The following is a 13000-nucleotide window of genomic DNA, read 5'->3' as shown; positions in this document are numbered from 1 at the left end:
AAAAATCGAAACCCTAAACCCAAAATCGAAACCCTAAACCAAAAATCGAAACCCTAAACCCAAAATCGAAACCCTAAATCGTAAATCGAAAATCGAAACCCTAAACCCTAAACCCTAAACCTAAAATCGATAACCTAAACCAAAAATAGAAACCCTAAACCAAAAATGGAAACCCTAAAACAAAAATCAAAACAAACAATTTCGAAAACTTACTATTAGTCAGCCTTGTGAGTGTCTTGAGGGAGATTGAGAGTTGGAGAGAGAGAAGGAGAGACCCAAGGCAGCATTGGTGAGTAGGATCGGTGGTGGAGATTGTTCAAAGGGCTTAGGGAGTTTTTTTTTTTTTGGTAAAAAGTAGAGAATGGCTTAGGGTGTTCAAGGGTATTTTCATTTTTTAATTTATACTGGTCCTGTAGCTGCGTTTACATAAACATAGCTTTAGGGGTGCTTGAAGCCTCATTTAAGTAAATGTTGCTTGAAGACAGGCCTATGGCCGTGTTTTCTCTTAAACGCAGCTTGAAGACAGGCCTATAGCCGTGTTATGTAAACGCAGCTTTAGGACATGTTTTTTTTTTTTTTAAATCAGATGGGTCTAAAGCCGCGTTTTTGAAACGCAGCTTCAGCCCAACCCAAAAAAACGCAGCTGAAACACCAATAAATGCGGCTACCGAGCTGATCTTGGGCTACGTTCAACACACGCAGCTACCCTTCTGGTGCTGAAGCTACATTTGTGTGAAACGTGGCTCAAACACACTCTATAGCTGCGTTTTTTCAAACACAGCTTAAAAAAACACAGCTGAAAAATACGTTTTTTGTAGTGAGTACTGTACCTAAGTCTTATATATATATATCTATATATATATATATAAAAGAAACAAACACGTACAAGATGACTCTTTTGGTTATATATTGGTAAAAGCAGTGTTTATTAGTGATATCTAGCAAGTTATTGAGAGAATTGAAGAGAAAGAGAAAATTTGGCACTCAAATTGCCAAACTAGAGGAGGTAGAGTCTGACACCAAATTTGGCTTTCATTTTGCCGAATTTGATACTCAATTTTCTCTTTTTTGCCCAACTTGAACCCAGGCCCTACTTTATCCATTCTTCCTGCTTAAGTGGAGAGAGAAAAATGATCAAATTTGGTTCAATAAAAAAAGATTTAGAAGAGAGAAAATGTGAGAAGAAAGTTGGCATATAAGAGCACTTGCATCATAATAGAAGAAAAAAAAAAGTACCAAATTTAGCTAATTAAGCCCAAAATTAACTCATATCAAATCATGCAAAGTTGTTTGAAAAGACATGATTGCTATAATATTCTTGTAAATTTACACTGAAATGATTTATTTTGCATTTATTTTTTTATTCTTTCTTTACATATTTCAAGGATAAATTAATAAAATGAGTTGTGGTTGTTGTGTTGGAAAAAAATAAAAAATAAAAATAAAAATTGATATTGATATTTTAATGAAATGATGAAATGCAATGTAAAATAAATAATCTGATATAGGATGTTTTAAAAAGTAAACGTGTAAAATATAAAAAAAATTTATGATAAAATAGACTTGGATTTTTGCATGAGCTAATCACCTTAAATGCCAAATTTACAGATAAAGCGTTGGGTGGGGAGAGAAAGGTGGCAATTTTATTGATTGAGATAAGAATACAAAACATAGCCTTTGGCCATAGCCTACAGAGAGAGACGTTAGAACCACCCCCCATTACCACCCACAAAACTTACTCCAAAAAGTCTACACAACTGGCACTGCTACTTAAAAGGACTTTGTCCCTAAGCTTTTAAGTGTATGCCATCCTATATATTTGTGACTTGGGAGCAATCCTTTGTTACAAAACACACTATATATATATATATATATATATATATATATATATATATATATATATATATACACACACACACACCTCTAATATGTCTTGAGGCACACCAAAATTGACATAAATTTCACAATTGTTTGAAGTGACAAGTTGTTAATGAAGGATAATAGAGTAAAATCAGTGATGGATCTATATAAAAATCAATGATAATTTGTCAACTCAGTGGGTGTGAAATTTATTGTAACAACTGTTATGTATGCAGCATTACTCATACTATTTTAGTATCAAAGATAATATGATGTGGTGAATGAATTTTTTGGTTGACACCAATAAAGGGATCAAATGGTATATAGTTTCTTTTGTTGATAGATTGAAGGATTAAAATTTAGAAAGATTATGTACCATTGCTTTCAAATTGGTTGTTTTTGCATTAATTGCTACTTCATCAAATTGACTAATTAGGGTACTTGTTATATTTAATTCTCTTGATGGTTTGTCAAATAACAAAAATGTTGTATCTTCTAACACATCATTATAGATTTGGATTAACCTTTTTGGTGGAAGAAATTCACGTATAATCTTATTTTCATATTTCATTCTTGGGTCCTATTAACAGATGTCCTTAGGATATTTGTTAATAGACAATTTTAGGAAAATTTTAATATTACTTTTATAAAAAAAATATAAAAAGTTAGTTGTTTTTTATCCATAAAAATTTAAAAAAATATATTGATTAAACTAATGTCCTTATGGCATCAATTAGTTTTTCCCTTTTTTTTTTCTTTTGTCTTGCTATTTCATTTATTTCACAACATTTTTAGAAATTTTGTGCAAAAAATTTCTATAGAGGTGGACCACAAATATTTGAGTGTCTCCTCAAATTATGTCACTAACAAGTAGAGTTTAGATATTACCAAAGAAACATCTACGTGCTAAGTAGGGGCGGAGGCACGTATTGGCTTGGGGACCATTGTCCCCTTGCCAAAAAGCTCTTGTGACTTTATTCTATTCTATCATAAATTGAAAACAAGTCGGGTTCCTATAAGGCTATAACTGTAACAATTGGTCCCTGTTACTATTTAGTTTCTCACGTGTACTTCACGTAACAAAATACTCATGTACGTAAACCTAATAAATCCCAAGCTTTCAAGTTGCCTTTTATTTTAAATTTTTTGTCTAAGAAACCAGAGGTGCATGCACGACGTCGGTGTGTGTCCAATTTTGAAAAAGTTATTGTGTACTGCTTAAACAAGCGACTTTTTTATTGGCATCCTCAGTCTTTTCAAAGTTCATTTATTTCTTTCTCTCTCATCATCATCATCATTTTTTTTTCACAAAGATGATATTTTCTCATCATCGCCACATATATATATATATATATATATATATGGGGTCAAAAACTACCCTTCAACTAAGAATATAGAAACTATCTCAAATATGGTGTTTGAATGACAATCACAATTTATTTATCTAAAAAGGTAGGGATAAAACGCCACAGTGGGAAACTCAAACAATTGATTTAACAAACACGGCTTGCATTTCAATTGAAAATAGTACATTACAATAGGAAAAACTCTTTTTCCCATGGTGTTGCACTATAACAGATTAGAAGTTCTCTCTCTATTTATTTCTCTCTCCATTTCTTTCTCTCTCCTTTTTTTCGATCCCCTTTCTATTTGCCAGTTCCCTCCCTTATATAGGCACATTTTCTGCCATTATCTTTCTAGCTGTCCTGTCTTCATCCAGATTCTCAGGGATATTTCTCATCTTCTTTGTTGGTTTCTTCCCCTTCCTAATCTTAGAACATGAATTTTAGGGGTGTTTACACTATTCAGGTTGTCTCATATGCATTCAATGCAACAGAGGTTAGGTGGAGGTCCCCTCATTAATGCGAAGGTAAAGATCTCTACCATTCTTATGTGTCTGGAAGATTTCTCGTGATTCAAAGTTCCAGCTATAGGTACGCCATGGATTATCCGTGTACGTTTCTTGAATAAGACTTTGCCCCGTGTATTTTATTGCCCACTTCGCGGGAGCGATTCGTGAGGATTCCCTTCGCCTCCTAGATGCTCGAGCAGGCCTTATTCCACTTCATAGGATCCTCTAAGTTATTGGGTCCTACCTTAAGCATATAGGTCAAGCCCATTCCATTCCACGAAGTCCAACAGGTATTTAGGCCTCAGGTTTGAGCGAGGACTTTTCCACTCCCCACAATAGCCCCCCACGATCTCCACGTTGTTAATGTTGAAGTAGGGATTGTGGTCTGAGATAAATGGGGGTAATCATTAACAGTCATTTATGGGAAGTGGCGGCGTCAGGCAATTAATGCCTCAGACACGCCCGAGCTCCCCACCTCACGATTAGAGGCACGCATTACAAAATGGACAGTCAAATTGGGCTTTTGGAAAACAGGAAATGGGCAGGAAACAAAAGGTCACTTCTGCCCTTTTCTTCTCCCTTATCTTCTCTATATAAGGAGGAACCTAGACCAATTTTTGGGTTCCTCTCTATTATCTTCTTCTTAGAAAAATTCTCTCCCTCTTTCTTCGTTGTGAATTCCTCCGGCAATCTTTAGGCAATTTCTGGTGTACTTCCTTTGTTTTTTTTTGGTTTGTAAGTCCTTCGCTTTCCTTCCTTTTTTTTTCTTCTTTATATTACCTGTCTTCTTCTTTTTTATCTATACCATAGTAATCTATAGACAATAGGAAAGTTTAAACCCATGGTTGACACCCCTAAGAGGTTAGCTAAGTTTAGAAGGACATATAACATCCCTGATGATGTTGAGGTGTGGTATTGCCCGGAGTCCGAGGCAATACTCTCGAGGGGGGAGGATAGAATAGTGATTCCACTCGTTGCCATAGTAGAAGGGGGAGTTAGGATCCTTATGAGTGACTTACTTACAAATTTTTTAAGGCATTTTAAAGTTTTCTTCGACCAATGTACTCCCAATGTATTTAGAGTGGTCAGTAGTGTAAATGTTCTAAACAAAAGGCTGGGCCTGAAGTTGACTGAGCACGATATTAATCATATATATAGTTTTCAAGATAGTAAAACTTATGGGTTTTACTTCAAAATACGGCACGGGGAGGTGAGACTCATCTCGGGCCTTCCGGATTTCAACAAAGAGACGGAATGAGACTACCTGGTCATCTCGGGGAATTAGTACCCCGGCGGAATCCATTGTCCCACAATCGCAGGTAGAGTAAGTGGGTAGATTTTACAAGAGCTTTTTCTCTTTATTGCCTTTTGCATTCCTGAGTTGCTTGTCATATATTCTCTTTTTGCTAACTTTCATTTCCTTTCCACTTTCAAAGGACCATGCTTTCAAAAAGAAAAGGTAGCTAATTAACTCTACCTACTTGAATAGATTGTTGAGGTCCCCCATCTACCCACATTCGAACGGGCAGCTCCAGGCAGCATACCGCATCCTTGGATATTCTCCCGTGTATTGGAGCTATCAAGCCACAAGAAGTGTTGTCACTAAGAACCACCCGTTGCTCCCTTATATTGACTTTCGTTCCAAGGGATATAATTCTCCACCTCCTTTTACCCTGGAAGATCTTAGGGTTATAGTTGTTCTGACCTCGGCCGATCGCCCGCGATGCAGAAGAAGGAAGACGAGCAACACTTCCTCTCAAAGTCCTACACCTGTCTGTCAAGAACCCACGATCCAGACTCCCATTCCTTTGGAAGAAACCTCAGCCGAGATGCCATTTTAAAGGGGACAGGTTACTCTTAGCCAAATTTTGGCTACCCCTGTCATGGCTCAAGTTCAAACTCCACCTGCTTCGCCAAGTCAGGCACCTGTTGCCCCTCTAATTACTTTAATGATTGCTACCCCTACCCAAGAAACTAGAGCCGAGCGAAAACATCCAAGAGGGGTGAGTTCAAGCCAACCAGTGACGGTGCTTGATCTCGAGAACTCCCCTCCTGACCTAGGTGATGCTCTTGCTAACCCTATTAGAGCTCTAGCCTATATTAAGGCCTTCATAGTGGATGAGGAGCCCTTCCCAGCCACCGAAAAAGTTAGGCCTTGGAGGGAAGGCTGTGGGGGTAAAATTGCTTAGTACGTGGGCAAGGCCCTCCTACTTCCCGAGGACATAAGCCATTGGACGAAGTGGGGCGATGAATACCTTCTACTAAACATGAAGAGGGAGACCATCATGGTAATATATCACCATTTTAAATTTCTTCTTTCCCTCTTATTTTTATACTTACGTTTTTTTTTTTTACTTGTTTCCTCGTAGGGTTATCAATACTTCGTGGTGATTGAGGAGAGGTACCTGGCAATAAAGGCCAAAGCCATAGAGTTGAGTAATGATAATGAGGATCTTCTGAAGAAGATTTTCAATGTTATGATTAAGGTCTCCAAGTCCGAGAAGTTGTGATCCGAGGTTGAGGAGAACACTTAAGGCCATAACCGAGAGGAAAGAGGCCTTAGAAAAGGAGCTGCAAGAGGTGAAAAAGAATCTTGAAGAGAAGGATGCCAAGCTGAAGGGTTATGTGATGGCAGACAATGCAAAAGTCCAAGCCACCTATTACCAAGGCCAATATGATTGCATTGCTTCCGTGAAGCCTGAGGTGTAGCAAAATTTACAAGTTTATTTCTCAAAGGGGTGGATCGTAGCTTTGGACAAGATGCAGGTGGAAGCTTCATTTGCCCTAAGGCAGGCTGACAATATCCCTATCCCTTCAAAATTAATCATAGTTCTGAACCCTGAGATTCAAGCTATCATTAATGGTAAATTTCCCATCCAGGAGGTTGAGGAGACTGGCTCAGCTATGGCGTCAAGCGGAGAGGTGACTATCTCCGCGACTGTATCCCCCACTAAGGAGGCAGTTCAACCTCAGTTTCCTTTACATTTCAAAACATTGCTTTACTTTGCCCATTTTGGGGGCTTCTATTTTGTAATAATAACTTACTCTAGTGCTTTGAACTTCTATGCTTTACAGTTTTATTTATCTGAGAATATTTCTAAGTTCCTATATTCATTTACTCTTCTAGTTAGCATTCTTTTTAAGTCAATTTCCTATAGAACATAACTTAATCCTTATATGGAGCAAATTAAACTCTCTTGATACCGAATTTGCTGCTTGGGGTTTGGTCCGAGATAGAGAATTTAATTTTTATGACTTATCCGAGTTGGAGACAAAGTTAGTTCCACGGGATATATTCATATATTTTTCTGTTAAGTCTTAATTTCCTTTCCTTTTAGTGACCCTAGAGTCAGGCTAAAATAGAAAATTCAGTTTAGAACTTACTCGAGGCAAAGACGGGGTATAATTCCACAAGGTTTACTTCCATTTTCTTGTCAAGTCTTAATTTCATTTTCCATTAGTGACCCTGGAGTCAGGCTAAGATAGAAAACTCAGTTTAAGACCTACCCATGGTAAAGACAGGGTCTAGTGTTACAGTATTTATTTCTTTCTCTTGTCAAGTCTTAATTTCATTTCCCATTAGTGATTTTGGAGTCAGGCTAAGGTAAAAAACTCAGTTCAAGACCTACCCATGGTAAAGACATGGTCTAGTGCCACGGGATTTATCTCCATTTTTTTGTCAAGTCTTAATTTTATTTTCCATTAGTGACCCTAGAGTCAGGCAAAGGTAGGAAACTCAGTTTAAGACTCACTCGAGGCAAAGACAGGATCTAGTGCCATGTGATTTGTTTCCACTTTGAGAATCTTAACGCCATAGATCGGGCGTTCTCGACGTTTGCCACCATTCTTTGAATTAAATGAGAATGAAGTATGAGTAATGCACATCATTTCATATAATAATCAAAAGTAGTACTTCTTTAAATTAGATACATTCCAAGCCCTAGTTATAGGTGTTTCATCTAAGTCTTCTAATTGGTAGGCATCAATGCCAACAATAGACGTAACTCGATATGGACCTTCCTAATTTGGCCCTAGCTTTCCCATGACAGGGTCTCTGGTATTTCCCAAGACTTTCCTTAAAATCGAATCTCCTAGTATGAACTCCTTGCATTTGATGCCTTTGTTGTATCCACAACTAATCCTTTTCTGGTAGTTGGCTAGATTTACCAAGGCAATCTCTTAGTTTTCTTATACGAGATCCAAGTGTCTGCAAAGTAGCTGATCGTTCCTTTCTTCCTTGAATATATCAGTCCACGAAGTAGGTAGCCCCACGAGTATTACAGCTTTCGTCCCATAGGTCATTGAGAATGGAGTTTCTCTAGTGAACCGTCTTAGAGTGGTTCAATATGCCCATAACTCATTGAGTAGTTCGTCTACCCATCTTCCTTTCGAATCGTCCAACCATTTCTTTAAACCATTCACAATAGACTTGTTAGTTGCCTCGGCTTGACCATTGCTTTAAGGGTAAGATGGAGTAGAATACCTGTTGATGATACCCAACTTCAAGCAATACCTTCAGAAGGCCTTACTATCAAATTGTAGTTTTTGTCAGATATGAGAACCTTAGGTATGACAAACCATGTCACGAGATTTCTCTATACAAATCTTTTAGCATCAATATCTCGAATATTGGCCAAGGGCTCAACTTCGACCCACTTGGTAAAGTAGTCGGTCCCAACCAGGAGCCATCTTCTGTTGCTAGTTGCCTTAGGAAAATGTCCCACTATATCTAACCCCCACTGGGTGAACAACCACGGACTGGATATTGGGTTAAGGAGGCCCCCGAGCTAATGGATGCCTGGAGTGAACCTTTGGCATTAATCACATTTCTTAGAGAAGTCCTGCGCTAGCTTTTGCATGTTTCGCCACCAATACCCCTGAGTGAGGACTCTATAAGTCAAAGACCTTCCTCCCATTGACTTCCACATATTCCTTCATTTAATTCTTCTAGAAGTACTTCGACCGCCTTGGGATGCACGCACAGCAAATAGGATCCCGAATACGATCTTTTATACAGCTTCCCTTCTCAGAGATACGCCATAAATGGATCCATCCAGCTGGGGGACGGGCGTATACTTATGACTGAAGCTTTCTCAGGAGGGAAGACACTAAAGAAAGGCAGGAACTCAACGGATACAATCCTCGGGAGAGGATCAACGACGGAGAAGGCCAACGTGGCTAGAGAATCAACATGACTATTTTTGCCCCTGGAGATTTGTGACTATTTTCCACCTTCTTAAAATGACATTTTAGGACCCACAACTTCTTTCAAGTAGCTCATAATCCTTTGATCCTTAGCTTTGAATTTACCATTGACTTGGCTAACAACCAACCAAGAGTCACAATGTAACTGCAACCTTTTTGCTCCAACTTGCTTAGACATTTGAAGCCCAGCTAGGAGAGTTCATATTTTGCTTCATTGTTTGATGCCTGGAATCCCAATCTAAATGACTTCTCCATTCTCTTCCAAGGAGATTAGGATAATACCAACTCCTGTTCCTCAACAATTCGAGGTTCCATTCACATACACTCACCATGTCACCTCCTCCCAAGATTCTTCCAGTCTACTTCCTCCCACCCATAAAACCTCAAGGTGTTTTGGAGTGAACTTTGCAATAAAATCGGCTAGGACCTAGCCCTTAATAGAGGTTCGGGGATTGTACTAGATATCAAAGGCTCCCAAAGAGGCTCCTCACTTAGCTATCCTTCCCAAGAAGTCAGACCTTTTGAGTAATGCTTGCAAGGGATGCTCGGTTAGTACTACCACTGTATGAACCTGGAAGTAATGAGGCAATTTTCTAGTAGCATGGATTATTGCTAGCATTGCTCTTTTTAAAGGGGGATAATGTGTCTCAGCCTCCACAAGAGTTTTACTAACATAAAAGATCGTTTTCTAAACATCCTAATCCAATCTTACTAAAACAACGCTTCCTATGTGGTTCGTCACAGCAAAATACATATAAAGCGTCTCCCTAGCTATCGGTTTAGATAAGATTGAAGCTTGAGATATGTACAGCTTTAACTCATTGAACGCTACTTGGCATTCATCTGTCCATTGGAAGTCCTTCCATTTCTTTAGTAACTAGAAGAAGGGTCTACACTTATCCGCAGACATTGAAATGAACCGATTAAGTGCTGCAGTCACTCTTGTGAGTCATTGAACTTATTTAGGATTTCTTAGGGGCTTTAGGTTTTGCAATGCTACAATTTGGTCCGGGTTCACCTCGATGCCCCAATGTGTAACCAAGTACCCCAGAAACTTTCCCGAGCTAACTCCAAAGGCACATTTAGAGGCATTCAGCTTCAATCAATGTTTTCGAAAAGTCTTGAAAGTTTCAGCAAAATCGAAAAGATGATCCTCAACGACCTTGCTCTTTAACACCATATCATCTATATAGGCTTCCATATTTCTCCCCAGTTGTCTCTTGAGCATTTTAGTAACCATCCTTTGATATGTGGACCCTGCATTTTTTAACCTGAACAACATAACTGTGTAATGAAAATTGCCCATATTGGTGATAAATGAGGTTTTCTCTTGGTTGTCGAGAGCTAAGGCTATCTGATGGTATCCTTGGAAAGTGTCCACTCAAGTGTCCAAAAGTCGCATCAACAAGCTGATCAATCTTTAGTACCGGGAAGGGATCCTTTGGACAGGCTTTATTCAGATCCGTGAAGTCAACGCATACTCTCCATTTTCCATTCTTCTTTTTTACTACCACTGTATTGGCTAGCCACTCGGGATAGTAAAAATATTTAATTGCCCCAGCTTCCTTAAGCTTATCTACTTCTTCTTTTACTACTTCAACATGGACATCTACCCCCGGCACTTCATTCGGGCTCCATGCGAATACGTCCAAATTGTTTATCAAAAATAGTATTAGCTCCACTTTTTCTGAGTTCGTGAGGCTCTCCCCTACTTGGAAATATTTGTCTCCAAGGTCTATGGGTATCTTTTCCAATCATTCACATATGTCCTATGGTGGAGACTGTAACTACTATAACAAATCTGCTAGTTTGATTTCTTCCTTTTGCTTACGCCCAATGGCAGCTACTTAACATCTTCGAGCCATACTTTGATCTCTGCGAAGTTCAACAATGCCCTGCTCGGCTGGGAATTTAACTTTCTAATGTAAGGAAGAGGGTACTGCACCTATGGAATGAATCCACGGGTGTCCAAGGATTGCTGTGTAAGGGGAATAAGAATGGACCACTATAAAATCCACCAATTATTTCATTCCATCAAAGGCTACCAAAGAAGTATCATACCAGGTTAAGTCATCGAGGGTGAGGCCTAAACCCTCATATAGATCGGGATACATTACTTTTTCCCCACTTCCCTGATCTATCATAACTCTCCTCATAGCAAAACCCCCAATCTGCAACGTCATCACCAACATGTCATCATGGGGTTGAATAGTACCTTTCTTGTCCTTCCCAACAAAGCCAATACCTTCATCCTCCCACAATCCCCTTTTGGGGAAGGGTGAATCCGTTTTTGAATCTAAAAACGAGGCTATGACCATGACTTGAGATGTAGATTATCCTATCTTAATTGATTTCTTGGCCGCATGTATCACCCTCATGGGCCCCCATAATGGAACCGAGATCCGTAGGTGCTCACCCCTTTAACATCTTAAGGCCGAGGATCTTCCCATATTATAAAACTTCTTTAGATACCCTACTTTCTCGAGTTGGTTCAAATGATCCTTCAGAGACTGACAATCTTCGGTTGTATGTCCTCGGTCCCGATGATGTGAACAGTAAAGGTTTTGGTTCCTCCTAAACACATCCCCACTCATTTTGTTTAGCCAACAAAAGTAAGGCTCATTTTTTTATTTTCTCTATAATCCAATAGACTAGCTCCTTGTATAGCGAGCTCACTATCTCAGATCTTGGTTTCTGAACTTAAGGGAAAAAGTCCCTTCTTGGTCGGGGAACGTAATCTACTTTAATCTCTTTCTTTTCCTTAGTAGGTACTTTGGCTTTAGCCTTGTCTGTAATTGGTCATCTTCTAACCTCTTATACTCCTCTACCCATTCCATTAACTTATTCATATTTATGACAGGTTTCAGAGTTAACAAAGCTCTTAGATCAGAATCAATGGGAAGCCCCACTTTGAACGTACTGGCCGCAATCTCCCCGTTATCTCCTCCAATCTTATTATACAACTCCCAGTAACAATCTAAGTAGGCCTTGAGAGCTTTTCTCTCCTTCATAGACATGGTAAGGAGATAATCAAATGGCTTTGAGGTTCTACTACATGTTACAAATCGTGCCCCGAATGATCTAATTAACTCATCATACCCTCTGATGGATCCTTTTTCCAATCCATCATACCATCTCATTGCAGTGAGACCTACGCTAGAGGGGAATATCTTACACATCAGAGCTTCATTTCTAGAATAGCTTGCTATGTTTTGATTGTAATGGCTGACATGCTCCATGAGGTCAATCTTACCATCATATATTGTGAAGGTCGGCCTAGGGAATCTATGTAGTAAATCTGTCTTTTCAATTTCTTCCAAAAATGGGGATTGAGATATCTGCTGCAAGGCTTTGTTCATGGCATAGTACCAGAGACTAGAGGTGTAACGGGGTCTCGGAGATTGTGAAACGTTAAACGCTGGGGGACTGACCCCTTAGACTTCTCCCTATATCATTCTTCCCTTCTATTCCTTCTAGGGCCTCTCCCTGTGGAGAGGAGATTGTCTCCTATCTTGATGATGAGGAGATAGCCTTCTATCCCTATGAGGAAGGAATTGCCTTCTTTCTTGTTTCTTGAGCCACTCTCCCACACTATGCTCATCTCTTAGGGAATGACTTTGCAATGAGGCTCGGCCCTCTTTTATGAAGAAGCTCTTTATAAACTTCCTGCTACAATACCATCACTTGCTCCCTCAACCTTTTTATCTCCCTATCTTGGCTAGAGTGAGATAGACCTGCAGTATTGGTAGTCGACCTCTCTCCCTACAAATGGGGGACAAGTTGTCTTTGAGTCTCTTTATGAACTTTAGATCGCAAGCACTTATCTCTTCAAAAATACTTGGACGAGATAGTTGGGCGGGTCCACTCCGGGATCGATTTGCCATGCCTCTCTCAAAAACCAACTCTTAAGCCTACTGCTTGGTGGAGAATTCTTATAGACGGCGCCAATTGTGAGGGTCAAAAACTTCCCTTCAACTAAGAATATAGAAACTATCTCAGAGATGGTGTTTAAATGACAGACATACTGTGGAAAACTCAAACAATTGATTTAACGAACACGGCTTGCATTTCAATTGAAAATAG

General features: G+C 39.2%; 1 protein-coding gene across 1 annotated transcript; it reads right to left on the bottom strand.

Annotated features, from left to right (window-relative positions):
- Window positions 1–11655: 11655 nt before the first annotated feature.
- Window positions 11656–12276, bottom strand: LOC142644269 (uncharacterized). Its single transcript, XM_075818915.1, has one exon. It carries the CDS (start codon window positions 12274–12276, stop codon window positions 11656–11658), a length of 621 nt encoding a protein of 206 aa, XP_075675030.1.
- Window positions 12277–13000: the final 724 nt, after the last annotated feature.

This window comes from Castanea sativa, chromosome 7, assembly GCF_040712315.1.
Source record: "Castanea sativa cultivar Marrone di Chiusa Pesio chromosome 7, ASM4071231v1".
Taxonomy (NCBI): domain Eukaryota; kingdom Viridiplantae; phylum Streptophyta; class Magnoliopsida; order Fagales; family Fagaceae; genus Castanea; species Castanea sativa.
This window is presented reverse-complemented; position numbering and strand designations above follow the sequence as displayed.

Bases quoted from the DNA above. Each gene is read 5' to 3' on its own strand.
- LOC142644269 (XM_075818915.1), bottom strand. From the start codon at position 12,276: ATGAACAAAGCCTTGCAGCAGATATCTCAATCCCCATTTTTGGAAGAA.